Raw genomic sequence first — 26,784 nt, forward strand, 5'->3', positions numbered from 1 at the left:
ATTTAAGTTTCCCATGGGACTGAGGGAAAGGAGGATATATTAGCAACATTGCATAGACTTTCAGCACCCTACAGAATACTGAAATATTATTCCAGTTCAGATACCCTGATACTCCAGTGAGAATGAAAGCTGAACATTTCTCCCTTTAAACTCCCTTGTTACGACTGTGAAGGAATAGTACTTTTTCTGCATTACATGACACCTTAAAAAGTCTTCTGAAGTGAGGGAATCAATATCTGTCCCTAAAAATTTGGCTGAGAAAAATAAAGCCAGTGTACTAGGATTATTTGCAGACTCAGGAACTGGTTGGGAGAAATGGCTGTCCTTGCTTCCAATCTGTTCTCTCATCAACTTTGAGACAATCCACTCCTCTGTAGGGAAAGCAGAAAAAAGATGCAATTCCAAATTATTTTCTCTCACTCCTACACCAAAGAAAGCAAACAGATGATCTTCACATCAACACTTAGTTTTGTGTGTCACCTACACTGCAGGGTTGCTCTGAAAGTATTGTTTCCTGATGTTTGGAGAGCTACTGAGGAGCAAGCAGATATTAAGGCTCAGCAGCAGCTGTATCAGAAAGCACTGTGTTTCAGCAGATGCTTCCCTCTAGATTTCCAGAAATAGACAATGGGGTGCACTAAGGATTTTGTCTGAAATTATGAAAATAGACAAGTTTATAATTTTGAATACTATTTGTTGATGGGATAAAGAGTAGGGTATCTACATGCTGAATACCAAGGAGAAAAAATCCCACAGAATAATTACCCACTAAATAAGAACTGTCCATGAAATGAACAAGTCAAGGATCTTGGATTGTGGTGGGTAAAATCACACTGAAAAACTGATGATCATGACACATATTTTAGCTTTCTTATTACACAACCAAACGATAAACTACATTCAAACATAGGCAGTAATTAATAATTTCAAAAATAAGAGATGTGGCACTGAAGAACTGATGAACCGACATTTAAAAACATATAGCTGGAACAGGAAATGTTTTAATGCTAACAAATTCTCCCTGGCTGAATAAAAAAAGGCTTAATTAAATTAATATAGTTATCAATATTTAAAATATATATCAATGTAAAACCTTGATATAAACATAGTATAGAATTATATATACTACTCCAATTTTTATAATGGTATCATTAACATCTTTATCAATGATCTGGATGAAGGGATCGGGCGCACTCCCAGTAAGTTTGCAGACGACACCAGGCTGTGTGGGAGTGTCGATCTGCTTGAGGGAAGGAAGGCTCTGCAGGGGGATTTGGACAGGCTGGGTTGACGGGTGACGCCGATGGTCTGAGGTTCAACACGGCTCAGCGCCGCTTCCAGCATGTGGGTCACAACCCCACACAACGCTGCAGGCTTGGGGGGGAACGGTTGGAAAGCTGCCCGGCGGAAAAGGACCCGGGGGTGCCGGTCAACAGCCGGCCGAGTACAAGCCGGCAGTGTGCCCAGGTGGCCGAGAAGGCCAGTAGCGCCCTGGCTGGTATCAGAAACAGCGTGGCCAGCAGGAGCAGGGGAGTGACCGTCCCCCCGTACTCGGCGCTGGCGAGGCCGCACCTCGAGTGCCGTGTTCAGCCTTGGGCCCCGCGCTACAAGGAGGACACTGAGGTGCTGGAGCGCGCCCAGAGAAGGGCATCGCAGCTGGCCAAGGGTCTAGAGCACAAGCCCCGTGAGGAGTGGCTGAGGGAGCTGGCGGGGTTTGGTGTGGGGACAAGGAGGCTCGGGGGAGGCCGCATTGCCCGCTACCGCTACCCGAAAGGAGGTTGTAGCGAGGTGGGTGTCCGTCTGTAATGCCAAGTACCAAGCGACAGGACGGGAGGAAACGGCCTCGAGTTGCGCCGGGGGAGGCTTAGATTGGATTTTAGGAAAAATTTCCTCACCTAAGGGGTTGTCAAGCATTGGAACCTACCACCCAGGGAAGTGGTTGAGTGACCGTCCCTGGAGATGTTTAAGATGAGTAGGTGTGGCACTTCGGGATGTGCTGTAGTGGTGGACTTGGCATTGCTACATTTACAGTTGGACTCGATGACCTTAATTGTCTTTTCCAGTCTAAATGATTCTTTTCTGTAATTTTAATCTATGGTGAGCAGCACAGGTTTCCTCATCTGAGATGCATCTATTCCTTTGCTTCAACGAGAAAATTCCACCTTTTTCATTTTAAGAGAGTATTAGAAAACCATCTTCTCTGTCACATGAGCAAAAATAAATTTCTGTGACCCAAGAATTTTTATTCTATATAGCAGAATTCAGGATAAAGAGCAGGAACAGGGAGGCAGAATTTAATACTTTAAAAGAATATTGTCTTGCAGGAAGTGCATAGTTCTGTGTCAGTTTTTTTTTAAATCACAACAAATTTTAAAACGATGTTCAAAACACTGGAAAGCAACATCAACAGTGATGTTTCCCAGTTATGTCAACAGCAGGAGATGGGACCCTGAACTGAGCAGTGTACTGCTGTAAGTACACTCATGAAAGTCAGAGACTCTAGAAGACTAATACCGTTCAAAAGAAAAATAAGATACACAAGGTTTGTCTAGAATATATCCTTTATTATTTGCAGTCTGTGTAAATTTTAATACATGATGGAATTTCTACATCATTGTTTAAGCACATTCTGGTCTTTTCCAACAACCCAGATCATTGCAACTTTATTATGTACAGTCAGTACTTGTGAAATATTACATATGCATCTATGAACTTAGAAAAATAACATGCAAGGGAAATTGTTACCATGAAACTAATACAAAAAAAATAGGTAAAACAGTCAATCCCCTTTTAGTGTGTTATGGCTTTGCACCAAGTATCAGATGTCGGAACAAACAGTTTAAGATGCTTCTTGTTAAAGGCACTTACTGTTCCTCAAATACACTTTCAAATTTAGTTCTGTTGCATTAAGAAGTGTATCTCTGGGATCATACTTTCATAAGACATTAGAACAGTCCAAAAAGGCAGCATTAATAAAAGGGAAAAAAGTTTTTCTGTTAAAATATGAAAATACCAAGAATTAACACAAACTTTCAGGATTTGGTCCTTATAAAACAGGCAACAGCATTCAGGCAACAGTGATTTATTTTCTTAGATGCTAACAAAAGGATATCCCCAAAAACGAACTCTTCCAGTTCGAGCATATAGATATGTCTAAGTTGAATAGCGTACCCGCTAACACCACCCCCAGTTAAAATAGAGCTTTTCAAGACTAACTACTGCTCCACTTTTGCTGTGAAGGAAGAAACCTCAAGAGAGCATTACATGTGCACATACTAGCAGGCCTATAATTCTGTGTCTCTGTATCTGGATGGCTGTCCATAATACCCTTTCTTAGAGTGGTCTGATAGCTGCCGACGGTACTCCTCCTCCTCCTCCGCATCACTGCCGTAACTGCCACGGCTCTCTAGGTAAGGTCTAATAGGGGGTTTCTGGGGTTCTGGAGGTCTGGAGCTAACACAGCGAAACAGGGAAACACAGACAGGTAATGTTTACTTCCATTCTGAAAAGCTGAAAAATAATTATACTTGGTATTGTCTTTATGGCCACGTACAGTCTAGAAAGGCACACGGAGCAAATGAAACCCCTTCTAGCCCATAAACAAATGCATGGCCATGGTAAACCTATCTAAGAGGCATCTTATTTCCATCAACCTGGAGTATGATCAGATGTGATCTATTCAACCTACTGGATGAATGCCAAATTAAAAAATTATTAAACAACTCTGCACACAGACACATGAAGAGCTTTACAGCACTTTATTCCCTGAGCGGAGAGGTTTTCAGCCACTGCTGAACTTTTCTCAATTGTTTTTGCACCAGATTATTTCTATGCATGTCTTTTGCATCCCCCGTTTCCTATGTCAAAATCTGAAGACTTCTTATGTGACATTTCTTAAATTGATAGCCTCTCTCCTCACTCAAGGCTCTAACTAGGGCTCTTACCCTTTAAAGTGGGCAGAAATAACCCACACATTTGCTCTTTATACACTTTAATATACAATTTAATGTGACACTAAGCAGATATATAGAAATAAAATCTGCCAAGGAAGGGCATTTCCTGAGTTTCAAAAGCCATGATTTTTGCAATCCAGTTGTACAAAATGAAGATGTTATCCTCTTTTCATATTGCCTCAGTGCTTAAACACTCCCTCTAGGCGAATCTTTAACATTCCCATAAAAAGGCAATAGCACTGATTTCTGTATGTAAGCAAGAAAACACTGCGTATGTGATTAACAATTACTTTTCACTACTTCTGGAAAGCTTCCAAGACTATATAAAAGAAAGTGTGCTTTTCTGAACCCACCAAGAAAACATGAAAGTAATCACTTATGTTTTCCATTTTTGCATTTTAGATTATATACTGTGATATCAAAGGATTTGATTCACTACAAAAAAATCCCATTTCTCTTGGGTATTACTAAAAGGCAAGAAAAATTTATGCAGAGCAGAGAACAAAATCTATCATACAGTGTGTTAGCTCTTGCATAGGTGACTGCTGAAGTCAGAAATATGCAGCATGTAGGGTAAGATAACACAATGGTCAACCAGTCCACAACTCACTGAATTTTAATGAAAGACTACTATTTTCATGAGACTTGATGGGTCACCTCAGGCAAGTTTCATCCTCAGTTTCCCTACTCACATAACACCTCTGTAACTGAATAAGCATTTAAGTAATTAAGTGTTATTAAGTAATTAAAACAGCAATTATTTGTTAGGATAGACTAACAGTCATCAAGTATCTAGCACAGGAAGAATGGACATCAGAGGACATGAATGCGTAAAAGCTTCTGGGTAATACTGACTGAGGCAAAAAACTGGCTCTGCAAATATTTCAGCAAAAGAATACAGTGTTTCTTCCTAGGTAACTCAAATACTATGAATGAACTAAAAGAAAAAAATAAACCTGATAAACAAGACGACTTCATGAAATTTTGCCCCACCTCTACATTAGTCTTTGAGGCACAACAACAAAGCGATATACTAATGCAGGATTAATTGTATGAATAAAAACTGGCAAGATCATTTTCCTTCTGCTGGTGAAGAAAACAAGACAAAATGCTTTAAACTGGATACATCTTACCTCATAGGCTGGGGCCAGTTCTGTTCCGACTTCTGTGTTTTGACAGGGACAGCGTAAATATCTGGGTGCTTCTGGGCTATTTCAAGCTTTAAAAGAAAGTAGAAGAAAGTAACTGTTCTTCTTAAGTCAACCCATTAGGGATCCTAGACTGTAGATCTACTAGGTCACAGCTACATCTCAAACAATTAAAGCACAAATTGGTAAGTGGTCTTGTTTGTCTTCCTACAATTATATAATCTTTTGCTATAATGGTAATTCAAAGTACTTGTGAAAAAACGGACTGCCAAAAGCAACAGGATTATTAGAAGTCAGCTTTCTATAATTACAATAGGAAGCCTTAAAATATGTCCTCTTTTTACATCCAAATCCAAACAATTGTATGTCTGAATGTGTGGTTTCTCAAACTTCTACCTCCAGAAGCAACACAATGCAAGGGCAAGATTTTAATTTTCAGGATGCAGGCTGTTCTAGATGCTAGAAAGCACAGCAGGGGAAGAATGCAGCTCTCCACATACCCTGGCATTCTGGGCCTCCTGCAGCTCTTGCATTCTTTGCATCCTCGCCTTATGATCCATCTCCTCAAATATTTTTACTTTCCTCAATACAGATTTTGGAGTATTTTCTTGTTCACTTCCTTCCTCTTCCAACTTTGCCTCCTCCTCCTCCTCTGCAGGTGGAACCGCTGGCTGAGAGTTTCTCAGGATGGGACGCCCAAAGGCAGGTTTCACAGAAACAGGTGGTGGTGCTGCTTTAGCTGATACGGTTGAAGTCTCACCGCTGACAGCAATGTTACTTGATTTGGAGTCATAGTTCTTGGGGAAGTCATATAGATCCTCTTTATTTTGTAACTTTCCCTGGAAGTATAAAACATACAAACAAAGTTTACATCAGCAACTTTGTAGTTTTCATTTCAAATGAAGGCTTTAATCTGAAATTAATAATTTTGCCTATGTATTTAACAGTGTCAATCTTCATCCAAAGTAACACTTGAAAGGTATCTGACATGCTGCAACAGATACTCATATGCTACACATCAACCTATAGAAGACTAGCACATTTAGACTTGTTTGTCCCATTTGTTAAGGACTACCAAAACTACAACACATTAAGGTACAGAACAGAGAAAACTGGCCTCCCAAATGATCTGTCAGTACTACCTAATGTAGAACATCACTACCAGGAGTTTAGAAACGCACAGGACCCAAGTCCATTTTCTATTCCATCTCTATCCTTACACATGTCCTACACTGCCCAACCTCTATTGTCAAGGCATACTTGAATGTATTTTGACTACATGCAGTGTGTGAAGGCACCCATTCTCATAAAGAAAGGACTTGGGGATCAAGGAAAATCAGAAATCACTGAAATAGAGTTTGGCGGCCAAATATAATAATTATTTCCCCTACATCGTTCCTGAGCAAGGTTTGAATAAACAGTTGACATCAATTTCTAGTAATGAAGACTGATTTCAGAGGCAATAGATTTTGGTTTTGTGCTTCACAATAACGGCCATCAGATACACTTTTCCCGATGATTAGGCTACATTTGTTCTTGCTGAGCTAAAAAAGTGTCTTTCAATTTGTTAGCAGACACAAAAAAAGAGTCTACTTTGTCACTGCATATAGAGATCACACATACCTGAAGAGAACTGTTACCCTTTTCCTCTCTGCTTGATCCTGCAACACCTTCAGTCATTCCTCCTCTCCACACTAACAATGTTTTCTAGTCCCTGATCATTCCTAACTGCCCTTCTTAATGTGCCACACCCTGGAGAGTTCTCCAGAAAGAGCAACTCTATTCAGATTTTTTTTTACAAGTTTACCTTAGGTGGTTCAGGCTTGAATGCTGGAGGTGGACTTGGTTCTCTAAGGATCTCCCTGCTACCAGCTTTTCTCAACTGAGCCCTTGGTTCAGGACTAATTTTTTTTAAACTCTATGAAAGAAAATAAGAGATAAAATTACTGCAGTATCCAGTAATTGAATCATTTTTTCTCTCAAGTTTACTATTTTGGGAACAGTAACCAAGAGTCAAATGACTGTCAGCAACCTGACCACAGTCACTGCAGATGTAATTGCAAAGTTCAAGGTGAATAGACATCATCAGGAAACTTACAGAAGAGTTAGGCAGAGTTATTACTATTTTTGCTCTACACAGTGCAGCTCTAAAACACTATCAGAGGTAAGATAACGGTGTAGTTTAAAAAACTCTCATTTTAAAGTCAAACATACAGGGCTTTCAGAAAGTCCAAAGTACAGTCTTGTTGAAAACCCAACCATCTTACCTCCTCATGATGCACAGGTTCAGAGGACCGGCTAACAGATGAAATCCTTGGTTCGTCCAAGGGCTCATCAAGTTCATTGTCAGTGTATGCACCTCCTTCTCCATCTGTATCCTCCAGGTCACTGATCAGCCGACTGTCACAACTCAAATAGTCAGCACCCATGGCAGTAAGGTAAGACATACGATCATCTGCATCATCTTCCATGCCGTCCATCTAGAGAAAAGGCAGTGAGAATTAAGGAACAAAGATTAAATATGTAAGAATTAGAGTCTAGTTAGGTCTCATCATCATGCCAAACAACTCCTTAAGAATGTATTTGCAGAACTGAAAGAAACTCTAACGCAGAATCACGAAGGAAAGGCCTGTAAAAGTTTATCCCTCTTCGCCGTTCTCGCCTAGCCACAGCATTAATGGTGAAAGCTCCAAAGTATAACAGAAACAACAGTAGTAAGTAATTTTTTGTTACCAAGACAGACATCAACTGACTACCTGTCTAACCTATCCAGCATTGGGAAACAAAATTTTGGAAGCTTTTTACTGGCAAGAGGCATCTTGAGACATCTGTATAGCTTAGTACAGTATGGACTGACTGCTTACCTTTCCTTCTGATACCCATACTGCTTCTCCTTGCTGTTGCTGAATTGTATCTTTCAGACTACCATACCAGCTATCATTGGCTGAATTCAAATTGATGGTGGCTGTAAAAATCAAAGGAAAAAGTATATATACACAGCAAATGCAATGTGATCCATTATTCTTTGCTGTTTAACACTTTTTTGTTTTAGTTATATGAGAATGTAAAGCAGACATTTCATTTACATCATGTACAGAAGCATGGGATTTTTCTTCTGTTGTTTCTCCATTCCCCAAGCTTATTAAATCACTTATTTTTTAACGACAGAACACTGATTCACAATCTCTATTATATTAGAGCTTGGCAAAACAAGGAACTTCAAAAAAAGTCAAGGAAGTGATTGCTCATGAGAAAAACCTTCACACCCTTTTAGTTCCAGCCTGCATGAGTTAATATGCAGAGTAGTAAGTGGATGTCTCAAGACTTACACAGTCACATCTACTACTCTCTTGGTAAGCAGGTTAGACATACATTCTTCCTTACCTGTAAAGAGGTGGGAACAAGTTTTCTTCAGTTTGTTTGCTTGCTCATAAAGTTTTCTTGAGCTCTTGTTAGATGTGGAACATAGCCTTTGTCTCATGGTTTTCACACCCTGCTTACTGTCAGGGTTAAAAAAGACCACAATTGGAAACCACTGGGTATAATTTAGCAGATCCACTGCTTTAGGAGTCACATCCAATAGAGCATGTTTATCCTGTTAATAACAAAGTGTAGTCAGTATGCTGCTTGTGGGGAACAAAAGGAGGTGGTTGGAACATGGTATGCTAGGAAAACCAGGATATTTTTGCCCAAATAAGACCACAATTTGGATTTTTTCCCACAGTTTTATCACATTCAGAAGCCACAGCAGGCAGCCTTTTTCTTTCTGCTCCACTTTTCTAAACAGCTTTTGCCTGAATGTCCACATTCTTATGTTAATTAACTCTCACATTATATAAAATGCACTTATTCCACTTTTTTTTTTTTTTTAAATAGGTAGTGAAAGTTAACTAGTTTTTCTTTCTACCTGCCCCCACCACAGCTTCCACTACTACAACTGTCCTAGGTGCTACCTGTGAGCTTTTATCTACACTTACTAGCTGAGGCAAATCTCACTTTTTTCATTTAATATATTCTTTCTTAGCTACTTCTAGTGTAAAGATGAATGGGATTATCAAATGTGTGCTTCAGTGGGGCCTGAGCTCTGAACAAACTTCTGTGTGACATTCTAACTCCTCTGGCATAGATTTTATCTGTCTTATCGCAATATGCTTCGGAGTACATTCTTTTTGCTTAAGTGTTTTAATCTTCTTGATTACCACCTATTTACTTAATCTCTAAACTGTATTATAAAAAGAGTCAATGCAGTCTCAGTAGATGCCACTTTGCTATCACAGTCACTGTCTGTTCAGTTCTAATAGTAGTTCTAATAGTAGTAACTGAAGCAATCCAAAATGTTGTTTCTGATGACAGTAAGAGCAAGTAGAGAACTGCATGAAAAGTAAAGCCCCCGTGGCAAATTCAGAAAGCATATAGTAAAACACAGATGACCCTCTGTACAAATTTAGAATTGACTAATAAAGGAGAATTTAATTTCAAATACCAGGTTCACTCTCCCACTTGGAGGACAGCTATCAAAATTATAAAAATTGTTGTTGAACAATTTCTAAACAGCCCTATCATTAAGCCAAGTCTGCTTATTGCAGAAATAGATACAATGAAGATTCGAGGACACTGCAAATTTTAGGAGCAAACAAGTCAAACAACATGCCTTTGAGTGTAAGCCATTTTCACAGAGAAATACTCTACCTGCTCAATGATTTGCCTCACAGTGTTCAAGCGCACTACCCCAGTTGACTTCTCTGAACCTGCGTCTCTGGGTTCTGTCTCTGCAAAGACAACATTTTAGCTTATCTAGAGTGGCCAGGCAGCTGTGATTATTGTTATACATTCTCTCAGTCAAGAACGACAAGTAAGCTAGGAGGACAACTTACTTGCTGTCTGGTACAGGTGAGGTAAATCATTTGACAACTTCTCCATAGCAACATCTGCAATAGGGCCAAATATCACCACAGGTCTCTTAAAACCAGCTGAAAGAAAAATATTTGGAGAAAAGATAAGTCTGGTAAGATGGGTTTTATATATAAGTGAATATATAAAACAAGACAAGATCCTCAATTACTATGCAAGATTTTGAATAAGTTGAAGATGTTAAAAAATGTATTTTTAAAATTTTATTTCTCAAAAGTTTGTGCAACAGCGTTAACTCATACAGGAAGCCATTTTTAACAGCTGAGAAAGCAAAAGAGATCGTATTAATTTAACAGCTTCCTTGTTCCATCTAATGAAGATGTACTGAGAGGATTCTATATTCAGAAAACATACAGCAGATCTTCAGTAATCCTTCCATCCAGCAGAAAGAGCTTGAACCCTGACCCAGTGTGTTTTGTGTGAATAAAGATACAAATGCTAAACCAACTGTAGGGCAACTTGACAAAGCAAAAAAATACAAAATCACAAAATTTTGTTATGCTTATGTCAAACCAAGCGCAAACACGGTCTTCATAAGTTAATGGGGGAATACCATTCTAGTTTCCACCTTGACATCTGGGAGGTCCTTTAAAATACTTGTTACTATTTGTTTTGTTCCATAATATTGTCATGTGTGAATACCCAGAAAATTCCCTTCACTTGTTCAACATGACTAGTATATATAGGCAATTTAGAGTCACAGAGGTGGCTGATCACATCAACCCTGATCACATTTGGACAATCTGTTGAAAATGATTGGGTTTTATTTGCTCTCAAGGTAATGTTAATGTGGTATTTATGAGCAAGCTAAAGATTGTGATTGATCTCAGGCCCATAATTGTACTTTCAGAGCTAGCCAAGGGGAAGCTGAGGAAACAAGAAAACCCTGCTTGTGTGTTCCTTTTTTCATTTTAAACCTTGAAATTGGCACGTGTAATCTGGAGGCATAGGAGAACAGCAGCTGTCTAAAAACACAAAAAACTTTTTGTCTTAGACTAGTTAATAGCATCCAGAAATTTGCATTCTGAGAAAAATATCCCTTCCTGTTGCTCAAATTTAACACTGAAGCCAGGTTGTTCAAAATCACTTACTTAGCTGACCAAACATTTGGACACTAAATGAGCCAGCAATAAGTGGGCAGGTGGCTCACAGCAGTCTCACTTACCCTCACGCAACTGAACTCGCTCATAAGCTGGGAATTTTGTGCTCACAGACACAATAGCTGTAAGGTCTTCACGACTTTTCCTCAGATTTTTCTTCACACCAGATCGCTGGCCACGTGTTCTCCAGAAGTCTGCCCTATCGCTTGAGCCATCTTTTTGGGCATTTTGAACGCTGGCCATCTGCTCAGCTCTGACAGAGAAAGCACAGAGTTCATTTGCACAGAACTGTTTAAGAGGGTAAAGGTGCTTTCACTGAAGAACAATGGATTTTGAATTTTCAACAGGTAATTTGCCAGATAGATGGCCACGAGTGGAGGAAAGAACAGAGAGGTCCAGTTTCTTCTGCCTTGGAGCAAGCACAGCGTCAGAACAATGCTCTAACTCATCACTGCTACAAGATTGCTGGGCAGAAATGAGTCCTCAGGTTTGGAAAGTGGTAACTTTCACAAGTATAAAGAAAAGAATACAACTGCAAAGAGGTGGTGAGAGAGTGCAACTCAGAACTGAAGGAAGGCCTAAGAAATTACTGTCACTATTCTCTTCTCAATTAGGCCTTATATGTTAAGTCACTACAGCATAGAAACAAAGGCTGGTTTGGTCAGATCAATTAATAGAGAGGACAGAATGTACTAAAACCAGGAAAGAGGCAAGGGAGCCTCCTTCTAGCACATTTCAGGAACTTCTGTACCACACTATTGTGAGCTTTTTTCCTCCACTTTAAAATCATAGCCATGCTCAAGAACTTAAAAGCTACAATCTAAAAATACCCTGATTTTTTTGCTGATGAATTTTAATACTTTTACTCATTGTATACATTTGAACACTTACTGTTACCTCACACAAATTTTGACTAGGAAAGCATATTTAAGCAAAAAACATTGCTGTGGTTCACTCAGTATTTCACACAAAAATAAGGACTACAGCTATTAAGAAATATCAGCCTTGGAATAAATTCTTGAAACATTTTCTGTAAGGATATACAACAGAAATTCAAGCACTGAGGCTCATTTAAAAGATTAATCATCAGAATATTCCTGCACTCAGTCATGAGCTTCCTAAGGTGTATGTTTTTTTTGTTATTTTGTTTGTTTGTTTGTTTAGCTTGATTTGATTTGGTTGGGGACAGAGAGAAGAAGAAAGGGGGAAAAAAGGCAAAAATAGGAATCTCCACCCATTTTCTAGACGAAGAACGGAAGCAGCTGGATCTCAAAGTCTGTTTGATTGCTGAGACAGGAGCTTTAGGTTTGCGTTGCAAATACCTGATCTAGTATGTAGGTAACACCATCCTCTCTTATCATCTCCTTGCATAATGGTTCTAAAATCTACAGTTTTACAGGCACAATTGTTGTGAAAGTAAAGACAAAACAATTTATTCATTCTTGTAAGAAAAAAAAAAAAGGAAGGAAGGTATGATATAGGAATCAAAAATCATTTGGAAAAAACCCAAATTTTCACTTCTAATTATGAGTAGGAAGACAGGATGCCACCTTACCTGCTCTTATTTGGAATGAGGCCCTTTTCCAGATCATTTCCAATGCGCACAGCCAGCCAGTTTCCCAGTTTTCCATCATACAGTGTATCAACTACTCTAAAGATCTCCCCTCTGGTGAATGCCAGGCTCTGTGGTGACTCTTTTTCACACTCAAAGTGGCTCCTGATGAAGAATGAATCTCCTCTGCCACAGGCCATGATGTCTCTGTACACTAAAACAAGAACTCCCCTTCAGTTGATAATTTTTTACACTTGAAAGAAAGATTAAGCTGTCATTCTAGAGGACAGCTGTGAAATTCTTTCCCTCCACTCAGCAAGATGCAAAAAAAACAGCCTTCACATCCACTGCCCTACACACACATTATCAAAGGTGTTCTATACTTGTACACATACAACCCGTACAGCTCTGAGGGAAGGAGGTACTTGCACCTTCCCAAAGCAAAAGGCAGCGATGGTTCTTCAATATTACAGCAGGCTGTGTCTTCAACAGGAAAACAAGAGGCTCTGCTTGACTGTTCCTTGACTGCTCATCAGTAAAACTGCCCATTTGCTGCTATCTGACTGAACCCCTTATGACTGCCAAGGCACAGCAGAAAAGGTATGCTAACAGCAGATCTTGGGCTCGCTGCTGCAGACAGAAATAACAGTAGGAACAAGCAGCACATTGCCACTCTTCAGGATTGAGAGATAGGCTATTTGCTAATACGGAAAGAGATGGAGAAGTGCTCTGAAAAACATACCACATACGCACGTCTGTTGACCTTGTGGTATGGAATACAACCATCTTCTAAACTACTGAAAAGGAGGTTAACTGAAATACTATCGAGAAAAAGTGCAAGACAGATTATTTGTGGTTCCACTGACAAAACAGAGCTTAAAAGCTTCATGGATATAAAGACATTTTGTTCACAACGCACGTCTGTTGACCTTGTGGTATGGAATACAACCATCTTCTAAACTACTGAAAAGGAGGTTAACTGAAATACTATTGAGAAAAAGTGCAAGACAGATTATTTGTGGTTCCACTGACAAAACAGAGCTTAAAAGCTTCATGGATATAAAGACATTTTGATTATTTGTGGTTCCACTGACAAAACAGAGCTTAAAAGCTTCATGGATATAAAGACATTTTGTTCACAGCACCTACCTTCATATTTGCTTTGAGCCAAAATTGTCACTGTTTCACCTTTGGGAATTTCTAAGAGATACAAAACAGCATCTTCCCGAACAATGCCCCTGAAGTCTTGAGTGTTTACCTGTGTACAAAAAAAAAAAAAAAAAAAAAAATCAACAATAAAAGGAATAACCAGAAATTTTTGTTTCATCTAAAAAAAAAACTAGATATTCTCTTCCCCTATTATACTTTTTATTTTAAAGTCAATATGGATGTCTGTTGCCATAAGGAATATTTTTTTCCAGTCATTAACAGTAATCTTTCTGAAATAACAAGGTCCTGGATGTGTACTGCTAGATTGTTTCCTCTACTTTAACAGGCTCCAAAAGGCCTTGAAAATCAAGACTATCACAAGAGGAAAGAGGCAGAAGAGAAAATTGTATTAGCCTCCTATTTGAGTTTTCAGAAAAAAAGGAAGATAAGAGGACAAAATGGCATAGATGATATAATTCAGAAACTGGAAAAATAAATCACTGTTATCCAAGGAAACTGGAGAAAGATGAAAGAAGAAAAATATGTTGGCCTCAATTTTTTCCCCCACCAAGACTAAGAAGAAGCATTGTACAGAAAATTTATTCTCCCTTCTTGAGGCATTTTTCTTGATTAGTATTTCTCCTACCTATCCTTCCACAAAATCTTAAATAAACTGAAGCTCGATAAACAATTCTCCTTCAAAAACTTATTTCAGTAAGATCCCTCTACCACGCATACACACTTCCAAAGCAATAACTTGACTTCCTAAGATCAGAATTTCTTCCATACTTCCACTGAGCAGTAAACAAAAAAAAATATAAAAGTGATTTGCATTTCAGGGACACATACTTATACTCATACCTTAAGAATCTGATCTCCTTCCTGCAGTCCCTCCTGATCAGCTGAGGTGCCTTCTTGAATTCCAGCAATAAATATCCCTACATCATTTCCACCAGCCAGTCGTAGACCCACGCTGTCCCCTTTCTTGAACCTCACCATTTTGGTATTAGGACTACAAGATTTACATTCAGAAAATGGAAACAAGGCCAGATGTTAAGCATATGACAATAACAAGTTGTCAAGAGAAAAAAATTGCAACTCTTTCAATAAAATCAAATTAATAATATTCTTAGCCCCTTTCTTTCACTATGTAGGCTGTATTTACCCAGGTAACTCTTCAATAAGGGAAGGAAGCAGAGAATTTGCATTTTCAGAATGGAAGCTGAACTAGGAAGAGTGACTAAGTGGCATATACAGACTCGACAGAGAATGAAAACAACGCCCTGTTCTTGAAGTCCCAAAATAGTTCCCTACCTATTGGATCCTCTCTCAGATGAGCAGTTGGGTTTTTTGTGCAAACAACCTGACTTATAAGTAATTATACTCATTGTTTTTTCCTCTATATGCTTAAGAACTGTCATATGAATTAAATTTATATCTATTTTCTTTGCAGTTTAATATGTTTGTTAGACAGAAGTCTTCAAGTGTTTCTGTAATGAGAAATATTTCCAAGTATAGTCTACTGGTATGTTAACAATCAGTCCTTTCATACTGCAGTGGGAGAGGTTACAGGACTAGTTTCAGCTTTTTTTGCTGTCAGAAAAGCTGTATGGCTGAGTGACCTTCCAACACAGAGGACAGTACTCATCTGTCAGCCTTTCTCAGTAATACCCTAAGCCTGTATTATAAATTCCCCTTTGCCAAAATAACTTGATTAATTTGTACAGCAGTGACAACAGATGCAGAGTCCAACCCAGAAAAGATCTGAGAACCCATTTGAGAAAATACTCCAAGCTACAGAATATCTTAAAATCCTTATCCTTAGTCTTCTCTTTACAATCTCAGTGCTCCTGTCTGTATTTGGAAACTCTCAAAAGAAATCATGTAAACTGACTTCCTAATAATACAGCTTGCAACTTTTAGTATCTTAATTGTTAAAGAATCAACAGTACCAGGTTCCATTTGACCACTTACAAAAATAAACAAATAACCTCCACAAAAATAAACTTTGGAAGCAATATTTTGTTCATTTCTAAGCTGAGACTAGAACCACGATACAGACTACATAGGAACACACGTTTGGCTTGTCTTTCAACAAGCTTGTTAACAAATTAAATAAAGGACATTTTCTTTGTATCTTAATATTGCAGGGAAGGGGAGGGTTATCACGGAAAATAATGGAAGATGTGTAAAATACATTTCCATAGAATTGCACAGGTTACAATGGCCCTCTACTCAAAGTAGGTTGTTCAGAGCCTTGACCAGTTATATTTTTGGGTAGTTCTGGCGGCAGATACCACAACCTAGAAGGGAGAGCTGTTCCAGTGGATAACCACCCTCATAATAAAAAGTTTTCTTTATAACAAGTCAGAATTTCCTGTGTTCCCATTTGTGTCCCTTGCTCTTCATTCTACCACTGTACCCCTCTGAGAAGAGTATGGCTCTGTTTTCTCTACACCAACTACTCATTAGGTCATTTCAGACAGTAATAAGATGTCCCTTCAGTCCTCTCTTCTCCAGGCTTAACAAACCCAGCTTTCTCGGTCTTTTCTCATATGTCTTAATGCTGCAGCCACTGACTGCTTATACTCGCTCCAGTGTGTCAATGTCTTTCTTGCCACAGGGAGACACAGTACTTAAAATGCTATCTCAAAGTACCAAATAAAGCAGAATAAAAACATAAAAAATGTACCATTGTGTATGTTCCCATGCAAGCCCAGGAACACAGTGTGTTCTATACCTTCCAGGTAGAAGGCAAGTCTATACCTTCTAGGTGGATACTTCTAAAACTAAGTCTAACTCTAATAGAAGCCATGCCATCTCTTCTTCGCATTAAGCTATAAAGGGAGTATCACTACAAATGAGCAACCAAGAACCACATACAGGTCACTGGAAGAACACTGAATGCAAAAGAACACAGGAAGTGCCACCTTACCCATATATTGCTTCATCTTCAGGGCTGGGTTTAAGAGTTGTTCTTGTAACTGCTTTTGGCTGAGACACTATATGTAAAAATCAATGAATGTTACTGAACTATTAAAAAAGTTATACATGGCAGTAATTTTTAGCTATCAGCAATCAAAACCCTCCATGCCAAAGATCAGTACAGATATAAATATCAAGCATCTTTTTTACTAGAACTGACTGATTTACTTCCCTTTTTTTTTAATTATTGAAAAAGAACAAAAATGTCAAGGGAAGGATACACAACTTTCAGGCAAGCCTTAAAAAAAAAAATTCCAAATTTTAGGAATAACTTCATATGGCTGCTTAGGGCAATAGGCTACAGTAGATGCTCTAGGAGATTACTTGCTTTTTGAGCTGGTGATTCTAATAACCAACTGCCTCCAAGTACTCTCAGGTGTCTCTTCTCTCTCTGCACCACAAAGCAAAGACAGATGACTTCTTGGTGTGTCAGGATGGGGTTGACATGAAGAGCATACTAGATATGCCAACATGATTGGGGGGGGTAGACATTCTGTGGCCAGGCAAAAAAAAGCGCAACCAAAAACTTCAAACTCTGACCTGATGGGTCATCTTGGTACTTCAGTTCTTTGTTTGTGTCTACAACTGTAACGGTAGGAGTAGCAATGTCACCAGTCGATTTGAACGGTGTAGGCGTTGCTCCCATCCTGGACATCCTACTGGATGGATCATCTTTTGCACTAATAAAAAAAAAAAACCAAACGTGTAGTGAAATCAGATAAGAATGCCATGTGTTTTAAGATTTTCTTTAACAAGCATTAGAAAAATGGACTAGAAAAGACTATTTCTTACTTCGGTTTCTCTTTCAGCTTTTCATTGGATGAATGTGAATCTAGATCAGAATGATGTAATCTGTCATCTTGAGGGGAGAATGATCTGTTTGACTCTATCTCAGAAATGTCTGTATAAAGATCAGCAAAGCAAGAAATACAGGATTTACTTAAATTATCTGCACACCTGATCGCCACATTTATTTACAAAGCTTTCACATGTAAAATATACTGAACCTTTAAGCCTACTCTGATTCCAAGTTGGATTTGACTAGGGTTCAAAAAGTGCTGTATGCCTTTTAGTGCTTCCACACCCTCATCCCTAAAAAATATTTCAGGAAGGTTTTACACAACCTTTAGGAAACACATCACACAACTACTTTGAGCATACATAGACTCATTAACTAGTGTTAGAAGCCCTTTATTTGAGGTTTGATGGAGGTTCCCAAGCAGAAGACCAACTTCACATTAACAGTCCTCACATCATTGCTTCTCAGTGACAAAAGAAACAGAGCAGCCCTCAGACTTGAACCATATTTCAGTCTTCACAGTAAAACCTAGGAATAGTTGCACCCAGTATTCTGACATCAGAGAAGCAAATATCTTCCACTAAATAATGTAACATCCTGCTCCCTGAAAAATCCTGAGCCCTTCCCAAAGCAAGATTATGTTGAGAGATATAGCTCATACACTGTGAGATAGATCATTTGTACAGAATAGATACTGAAAATAGAAGCCACTTGTCCAGGAGGACTTTTATTTCATCTTGTCCTAACATTTGTCCTGTCCTGCTGAATGCTGTCATGAATGTTAATGCCCTCAGAAAGAGAGACCAGTCCAATCCATTTGTTTTAAAACTGAAGTCTTTTATTAAAGCAACTGACTTGCTTGTTCTGAGAATTAAGATTGATTTTGTCAGAACAACATTGCTTCTTCTATCCCTGCCCCTGTGTAAAATCTAATTGTATGATTGCTACAAAATTAATCTTTCACTTAAAGGAAGTAGGTTTGATGTTTAATTGGCTATTACTTAGGTTTGTGTTTATTTTGGTTTTGTTTTGTTTTTTAAAGAACTTAGTACCACAGCAAAACACTTTAAGCTCCGTTCTGTCTCTGCAGAGACCAGAACTTTCATCCACATTGAACCTCACCATCCATTTCTGAGTCACTGTCGTTCAAAGAAGGAATGTTGAGCAGTGTCTGCTTTCTGTCCCTAAGGACAACCAGCTGGAGCTTCCCCCGTGACTTCTCAATCAATTTTCGGGCATCAGCTAAAGACATGTTCTCTGTCACTGTACCATTGATCTGGACATAAAAAGGCAACAATAAATAAACAAACACGTCCCTATTGTGCTCAAGTTTAATAGTGAACTTGACAGTAACATGACTTAGTTCAGACTAACCACTATAACAAGTGCCTACTAAACTGCTAGCAGTATAACCAGAACAGACCTTGAGAATGATATCCCCTTCATGAAGGTTGCCATCTTTGGTTGCTAGGCCAGTACGGGTCATTTCTTTTATGAAGATCTGACTTCCAAGACGGAGTCCATATTCTGGAATCAGGGAAATAATCCACTGTATCTTAGAAGATGAGCAAGGATGGACTTTTTTAAAACTACACAGTATAAATGCAGCACACCCCATTACACTATGAGAAAAGAAAAAAACATGCAGACCTAATAAAAGCATTTAACCCTAGGTTAACTACCCAGTAAGTCAGCTTCATCAGGGGCCCAACGTAAATGCCTCTATGCAAACACATGTCACATGGGGAATAAACAAGAGGAGCTGGAGACGTGCATGTCTATGATCTTACTGGTATCACGGAGACACGGTGGGATGCCTCCTGTGACTGGAGTGCTGGCAAGGAAGGATATATGCTCTTTAGGAAGGACAGGCAGTGGAGATGAGGGGTGGGTGTCACCCTCTATGTCAATGACTAGCTGGAATGCATGGAGCTCTGCCTGGGTATGGATGAGGAGCCAATGTGGAGCTTGTGGGCCAGGATTAAAGGGAAGGCAAGGACAGAAGATGTTATACTGGGGGTCTGCTACAGGCCACTTAACCAGGAAGACCGAGCGGATGAGGCCCTCTATAGACAGCTAGGAGCAGCCTCACATTCACAAGCCCTGGTCTTCATGGGGGATTTCAACCAACCCAATATCTGTTGGAGGGACAACACAGCAGGGCAGTAGCAATTCAGGAGGTTCCTGGAATGCATTGATGATAACTTCCTTCTCCAGGTGATAGAGCAGCCAATGAGGAGAGGTGCTATGCTGGATGTTGATCTCACCAACAAGAAGGGGCTGGTGGGGAATGTGAACCTCAAGGGCAGCCTTGGCTGCAGTGACCATGAAATGATGGTGTTCAAGATCCTTAGGGCAGCAAGAAGGGCACAAAGCAAGCTTGCTACCCTGGACTTCAAGAGAGCAGATTTTAGCCTCTTTGGGGATGTGCTTGGTAGAGTTCCATGGGATGAGGCCTTGGAGGGAAGGGGGTGCCCAAGAAAGCTGGTTAGTGTTCAAGGATCACCTCCTCCAAGATCAGGAGTGATGTATCCCAACAAAGAGGAAGGCAGGTAGGTAAAAAAGCCATGAGCCTGCATGGATGAACAAGGAACTCTTGGACAAGCTCAAACACAAAAAGGAAGCCTACTGAAGGCTGAAGCAAGGGCAGGTAGCCTGAGACGAATACAAAGAAATTGTCTGAGCAGCCAGGGTTCAGGTTAGGAAGGTCAAAGACCCAACAGAATTAAACCTGGCCAGGGATGTCAAAGGCAACAAAAAAAGCTTCTATAGGTATGTTGGTGATAAAAGGAAGACTAGGGAAAATGTGGGGCCTCTCTGGAAGGAAACAGAAGACCCAGTTACCTGGGATATGGAAAAGCCTAAGGTACTCAACGATTTTTTTGCCTCAGTGCTCCAGCCACACTGTCCAAGTCACAGAAGGCAAAGGCAGAGACTGGGAGTGTCCTGGGTTGAGTGAATGGTGGAGTTTGCAGGGGAGGGGGCTGTCGGGGTGGCCCCCTGTGAGAAGCTTCTCGAAGCTCCCCCAGCTCCACGTCAGCTCCACTTCTGTTTGGAAAATTGAGCCAATCAGCTGCGCCTCTGCGATAACGTATTTAACAAGGGACGTGGTGACGAGCAGTCGGACTTGTGAGGAGGAGTTGCTGCAGCTGCGTGAACACCAAGGTCAGTGGAGGAATGGAGGAAGAAAGGAGAGGGGAGGAAAAGTTGGTGAGCCATGACGAAGCAGTGTGGGGAACACTGCGGCCCATGGGAGGAACTCATATTGTAGAAAATTTGTGGAGGACTGTCTCCTGTGAGAGGGGGACCACGATGGAGCAGGGGGAACAAGTTCCGGACAACTCCCCTCACCGAAGATAAGAGAAGTGGCAGCGCTGACTGCACCCCCCATTCCCTGCCCCTGCGCCACTGGGGGAGGAGGTAGAGATATCGGGAGCAGAGCTGAGCCCGGGAAGAAGGGAGGGGTGGGGGGAAGGTGTTCTCAAGATGTGGCAATGCTTCTCACTGTCCTACTCTGTTAAGTGTTGTTAGTGTCTGTAATAAATGTATGTTCTTTTTTTTCTTCCCCTAATGAGTCTGCCTCTTGCTCGTGATCATAAAGGGGGATTTTTCCCCATCCCAGTCCTATCTCGAACCCCAAGCCTGGCTCTCTGTACCTTCTCATTGCCGGAGGGGAAGGGAGAGAGAGCTGCTGCATTGTGGTTGGCTGCCAACCAGGCCTAAACCATGACAGGGAGAATGAAGAACCACCCACTGTAGATCGTCAGGTTCAATACAATCTAAGGAACCTGTAGGTGCACAAGTCCATGGGACTTGATGAGATACATCCCCGGATCCTGGGGGAACTGCTGGATGAAGTGGCTAAGCCACTATCCATCATATTTGAGAAGTCATGGCAGACAACTGAAGATCCTGCTGACTCGAAAAGGGGAAAAATAACTCCCATTTTTCAAAAGGGGGAAAAAAGAACACCCGGGGAACTACAGGCCACCCAGTCTCACCTCCGTGCCTGGCAAGATCACAGAGCAGATCCTCCTGGAAACTGTGCTAGAGTACATGGAAAATAAGGAGGTGACTGGTGACAGTCAACATGGCTTCACTTAAGGCAAATCATGCCTTACATGTTTGCTGGCCTTCTATGATGGGGTTTATAGTGTTGGTAGATAAGGGGAGACCAACTGATATCATATACCTAGACTTGTACAAAGCATTTGACACTGTCTCGCACAACATCCTTGTCTCTAAATTGTAGAGACATGGATTTGATGGGTGGACCACTTGGCAGATAAGGAACTGGCTAGATTGTTGCACTCAGAGAGTTGCAGTCAATGACTCAATGTCCAAGTGGAGAGCAGTGATGAGTGAGTGGCATTGGGACCAGTGCTGTTTAACGTCTTTGCTGTGGACATGGACAGTGGGATTGAGTGTACCCTCAGCAAGTTTGCCAATGACACCAAGCTGGGTGGTGTGGTTGACATGCTAGAGGGAAGGATGCCATCCAGAGGGACCTTAACAGGTTTGAGAGGTGGGCCCGTGGAAACCTCATGAAGTTCAACAAGGCCAAGTGCCAGGTCCTGCACGTGTATTGGGGCAATCCCAAGCACAAATACAGGCTGGGCAATGAGTGGACTGAGAGCAGCCCTGTGGAGAAGGACTTGGGGGATATTATTAGATCAAAAAGTGACTGTGAGCCAGCAACGTGTGCTCGCAGCCCAGAAAGCCAACCACATCCTGGGCTGCATCAAGAGAAGTGTGGCCAGCTTCTCCTGGTGATTCTCTCTCTCTGCTCTTGGGAGACCCCACCTGGAGTACTGTGTTCAGCTCTTGGGCCCCCAACACAAGAAGGGCATGGACCTGCTGGAGAGGGTCCAGAGGAGACCACAAAGATAATCATGGGCTGGAGCACCTCCCTTATGAGGACAGGCTGAGGGAGTTGTGGTTGTTCAGCCCAGAGAAGGGAAGGCTCCTGGGAGACCTTACAGTGGCCTTCCAGTACCTAATGGGGGCCTACAAGAAAGATGGGGAGGGACTGTTTATAGGGGAGTTTAGTGATAGGACAAGGGGTAATGGTTTTAAACTAAAAGAGGGTAGATTCAGATTAGATTTAAGGAAGAAATTCTTTAATGTGAGAGTGGTGAAGCACTGGAACAGGTTGCCCAGAGCTGTGGCTATCCCCCTCCCTGGAAGTGTTCAAGGCCAGGTTGGATGGGGCTTTGAACAACCTTGTCTAGTAGAAGTTGTCTCTGCCCATGGCAGGGGGGTTGGAACTAGATGGTCTTTAAGTTCCCTTCCAACCCAAAACATTCTGTGAATCTATGATTCTATTTCTGTGCTGTCACCACAGTAAGAACAAACAGCAGTCCAAAAACAATCACAGAGGATGATTAGTCTGCACCTTCAAGAGCAAAACAATGCCTTTGTTCTGGAGGTGTTTATTAATGTGCTGGACTAGACTGTCTCTATCATATTTTTCATGGTGTAGAGAGGGATAAGGGTTGAAAAGAACTAAGGGAAGAGCTGTTTTTTTACCAGTTGCTGCATGCTGACCCTGTCCTATCTATACACTGGTACGTGTCTCAGTTGTTTCAGGCAAATGATTTTTTCTTTTTTTTTCCCTCCAAGCCAAATTACTTGGATCAGTATATTCGCTACTTAAAAAGAAAGACGACAATCTTAACAGTTTCTTTCCTTTTCTGTTGTTCTAGGATGTGCATGTTTTATCTGCTTTGAAAAGATCACCCCCTTTGAGTGAGTCTGCAAAGTATCCACATGCATGGCAGAAATCATTACGGAATTACTAGCTACATTTAAAACTTAACAAAGACACCTTAAGTTTCTCCTCATTTGTATAGCTATCTGTGTTATCTTTACAAGTGGAAACATTATATTCAGGGGAAGAAGAGGAAGGAGGGAAAGGGATCCTTGCCAGATTCAGTGAAAAAGGAGGTTAGCTCCTGCATACAAAGCTTACACGAGCAGAAAATTCTTAATAATCACAGCAGGACAAATTAGGAAAAAGCAACAACTCGCAAAACCACCACAAACCAATACACCACCACCATCACCCTCCCCAAAAAACCCAAGCAGAAAAGAACGCACAACCTAATCTCAGTTATGCCTCATAGCACAAGAGTCTATTTCACAGCACATGAAAGATCAGGCTTTCAGCTTTCATTTACACACTCCAATACTTGGCATGGAAAGGCTGTCTCAGTTGTTGCAATTTCAATATTCTTTAACTACATTCTGAAGTATTCAGAACCAGACAATATTTGGAACTAATTTAATTATACTGAAGGGAAGAACTAAGTGCACTATTAAAGGCAGAGTCTGCTTTTCACCCTTTGTAGCTGACTCTTTTGTAGATGTGCCAAGTATAATCTGAATCATGATCAGATCCATGTTTCCCACCAGAACCAGAAAAATAGGGTAGAGAAAATGGAAAAACAAAGAACACAGTAGCTTGAAAAGACTGAAACGATGTGGGTGAGCAGTTTTTTGTGTAAAATTCAAGGTACTGGAGGAAAAAGCACCCCAAACCAGCCAGGAAGAATGAAAGAACAACTTAAGTAATCGTTAGAAAACTCAACATTTAACCAGTAAAAGCAGAGAACATTCAGCTTCTCTCCACCCCCCACCAAAATTACATACTGTAATTCCTCTCCTCCCATACTATGCCTACCTTCATTATGTCTGCCTTTTGTTAAGAGAACACTGACTGGTCCAGTCTGATCCTGCGGCCCTAGGTACTCATGTTGATGGTGTATTTCAGGCGAAGGACTTCGGGAACGAAGCCTGTCCCGACTTCGACTCCTCACTTCCCTCCTGTACCTAGGATCGGGCTGAGATCCGTGACTGTAACTGGGTGGGCTGTAGTCTCCTCTGTAGTCCCGTTCACAGCCACCATCCCTGTCGATGCTCCTTCCCCTGCTCCAATCTCTTCTATAGTCTCGTTCCAAGCTCCTGTCGACGCTCCTACCACGACTCCGATCACGGCTGTAGCTGCATTCCCGATCACGGTCTCTGCTTCGGTTACGCCCTCTGTCTTGTTCATCTCTATAGCTCTGATCCAGGCTGTTTCCCCAGCTTTGGCTGCGCCCTCCATTGCCACTATGCCAACTCCTGTCGCTATAGCCACTTCGAGCACTTTTGCCATCGAATTCTGCGTGGTCATCCATTACATCTAAAGCTCTGTCCTCATAGTCAAGGGAGGGGCTTCTCTTCAATGCAGCAACCTGCACTTTCCTTGGTCTTTTCACTACCTGTTTGGTGCAATACAAAACAATGAAACCCCCTCCAATGGTCAGAATGTGACATTCAACAGACGAATATTCTTTACACATTAAATGGGACAGGGTTGAGGGGGTGGGGAAGAACAATGTTTTATTTCTAGAACAACCAGTAAATTAGATTATTTAGATGTGCAGAAGAAATACTTACTAATTAGGAGGATAAAGAACAGTAGGAGAATTTTTTTAAAAAATCAGATCAGTAACCACATTCTTTTACCTCTGCTAGTGTGTGAGTAATTACTACTTTTTTTCTTCCTTTCTGCAGATGACCTCTAAAAAATGTAACAAGTCCCCAAAACAGAGAGCTGTAGATGCTTCTCTCAACTAATGAAAGCCAATCTGGACGGCAAATTCTTGGGCAAAGTTTGTGTACTCGAGACATCATTTGCCTCACATAACTTGCATTTTTTCCAACTATCACTCAGTATTCAGTAAAATTAAAGATTGATGACATATATTTTATTTCCAGTTTTTCAAGAGGATAACTTTATGATACTGTTGTATGATTTCCATTTGTTTCACCTGCAGAAACTATTGTCTTTGATTTGCTTTATTTACTTTGTACATTCTATTGGGCCAAGGCTTGCTTTGCTTTATGCATTTATAATACATTTCATAGGAGAAAACAAAAATCTTGACTGGTTACCCAGGTACATAACCCTGTAGAGTGAATACATTTGTAATTTACTTACAATGGTGGCCACTTTTCCACTTTTCCTAAGCTGCTGGACTGCAAAAGAATGTGGAACATTTTCCATTGGGGTCCCGTTAACTATGACCACTCGGTCATCTTCTCTAGAAGAGGAGGAATGGAAAAAAAAAAGAAAAAAAGAATTTAAGTGGAGTCTTCATGAAAATGCCAGAACAATTTTTTTTTTTTTTTCCAGGAGGAACCTATAGATTTAATTCACTTTAACAGGGAGTTCTGCTTAAAAACTGTGTTTGTTATACAAAACACAATTCAGGTACTAGAAGCAGCTTTCAGTATGTTTAAAAATTAGACTTTGGATACTGGTACGTATCTTTGTAGATGTACTACGTCCAGGTTAAGTACCTTGCCATAATGCCAAAGACTACTTTGGGTTTTTTAAGAATATCTGTGATGACCATTAAACCCTTTTTTTTTTTTTTTTTTTTTTTTTTTCAGTTCTTTCCGGACTCCCAGTCTTTCACAGCTAGTGCTACATTTTTTTTTTCACACCAACATTAGAATTTCAAGAGAGTTTCAAATTGATGCAGCTATAGTAGTATTCAGACAAACCTTGACAAGTACCACTCCAGTACACTTTTCTGAAAGACATTCAAGTTCTATCTACTCTGAATAAAGATGACTGGGGGGAAAAAAAACCCAATCAAGCTATAATTCACAAAGTCCTCCCTGTCCTAAAACACAGGCCAAAAGAGAATACTAACTCATCTATTTGGATCTCCTGCATGTCAAATAGACCATTAAGACTTAACTCAGTCATTGCCAGGAGACAGCCCCATAACACACAGTTAAAAAACATTTCTTTCAGCAAGGCATTTCAGTGCAAAAAGTGCGGATTAAAAAAAAGAAAAAAAAATTAATCTACCGCTCCTTGTATTAATTTATTCTGATGACTACTCCATTACTAACCTTGCAGTCAGACCATTAGCTCAACCAGTTACTGGTTACCATGCTGTTTTCTGCTAGATAAAAGAAATCTTTAGTACCTATTATTTTCTGTTCACTGTAATCAATTCACATCACAATCTTCTTTTTAAATAAGAAGATTACATACTTTAAGCTTCTCTTTGTAAGGCACTTTCTCTAACTCCTGAATGATTTTTGTGCCTCTTTTCATACCCTTCCAATTCATTCTACTGAATGAGTGTGCCAGAACAACATGCTATATTCCAGTATCAGTTTCATC

The 26,784-nt window shown here is 40.4% G+C and overlaps 1 protein-coding gene across 6 annotated transcripts in view; it reads right to left on the minus strand.

Annotated features, from left to right (window-relative positions):
- Window positions 1-2,543: 2,543 nt before the first annotated feature.
- TJP2 (tight junction protein 2) overlaps window positions 2,544-26,784 on the minus strand; it is a 70,203-nt gene continuing 45,962 nt past the window's right edge. For all 6 annotated transcript variants that reach the window (XM_042787675.1, XM_042787678.1, XM_042787677.1 and 3 more), the window contains 20 exons: window positions 25,582-25,684; window positions 24,280-24,859; window positions 19,021-19,124; window positions 18,720-18,873; window positions 17,591-17,699; window positions 17,339-17,478; window positions 16,749-16,815; window positions 14,675-14,825; window positions 13,814-13,922; window positions 12,668-12,878; window positions 11,178-11,365; window positions 9,976-10,071; window positions 9,791-9,870; window positions 8,486-8,696; window positions 7,966-8,066; window positions 7,369-7,581; window positions 6,909-7,019; window positions 5,602-5,940; window positions 5,087-5,172; window positions 2,544-3,453 (listed from right to left, as the gene is read on the minus strand). In XM_042787675.1, the coding sequence (XP_042643609.1) occupies window positions 3,285-3,453; window positions 5,087-5,172; window positions 5,602-5,940; window positions 6,909-7,019; window positions 7,369-7,581; window positions 7,966-8,066; window positions 8,486-8,696; window positions 9,791-9,870; window positions 9,976-10,071; window positions 11,178-11,365; window positions 12,668-12,878; window positions 13,814-13,922; window positions 14,675-14,825; window positions 16,749-16,815; window positions 17,339-17,478; window positions 17,591-17,699; window positions 18,720-18,873; window positions 19,021-19,124; window positions 24,280-24,859; window positions 25,582-25,684 (3,322 nt within the window). In that variant the 3' untranslated portion in view covers window positions 2,544-3,284. The remainder of the gene's footprint in view (window positions 3,454-5,086; window positions 5,173-5,601; window positions 5,941-6,908; window positions 7,020-7,368; window positions 7,582-7,965; window positions 8,067-8,485; window positions 8,697-9,790; window positions 9,871-9,975; window positions 10,072-11,177; window positions 11,366-12,667; window positions 12,879-13,813; window positions 13,923-14,674; window positions 14,826-16,748; window positions 16,816-17,338; window positions 17,479-17,590; window positions 17,700-18,719; window positions 18,874-19,020; window positions 19,125-24,279; window positions 24,860-25,581; window positions 25,685-26,784) is intronic.

This window comes from Tyto alba, unplaced genomic scaffold (assembly GCF_018691265.1).
Source record: "Tyto alba isolate M040663 unplaced genomic scaffold, T.alba_DEE_v4.0 Super-Scaffold_13, whole genome shotgun sequence".
Lineage (NCBI taxonomy): Eukaryota > Metazoa > Chordata > Aves > Strigiformes > Tytonidae > Tyto > Tyto alba.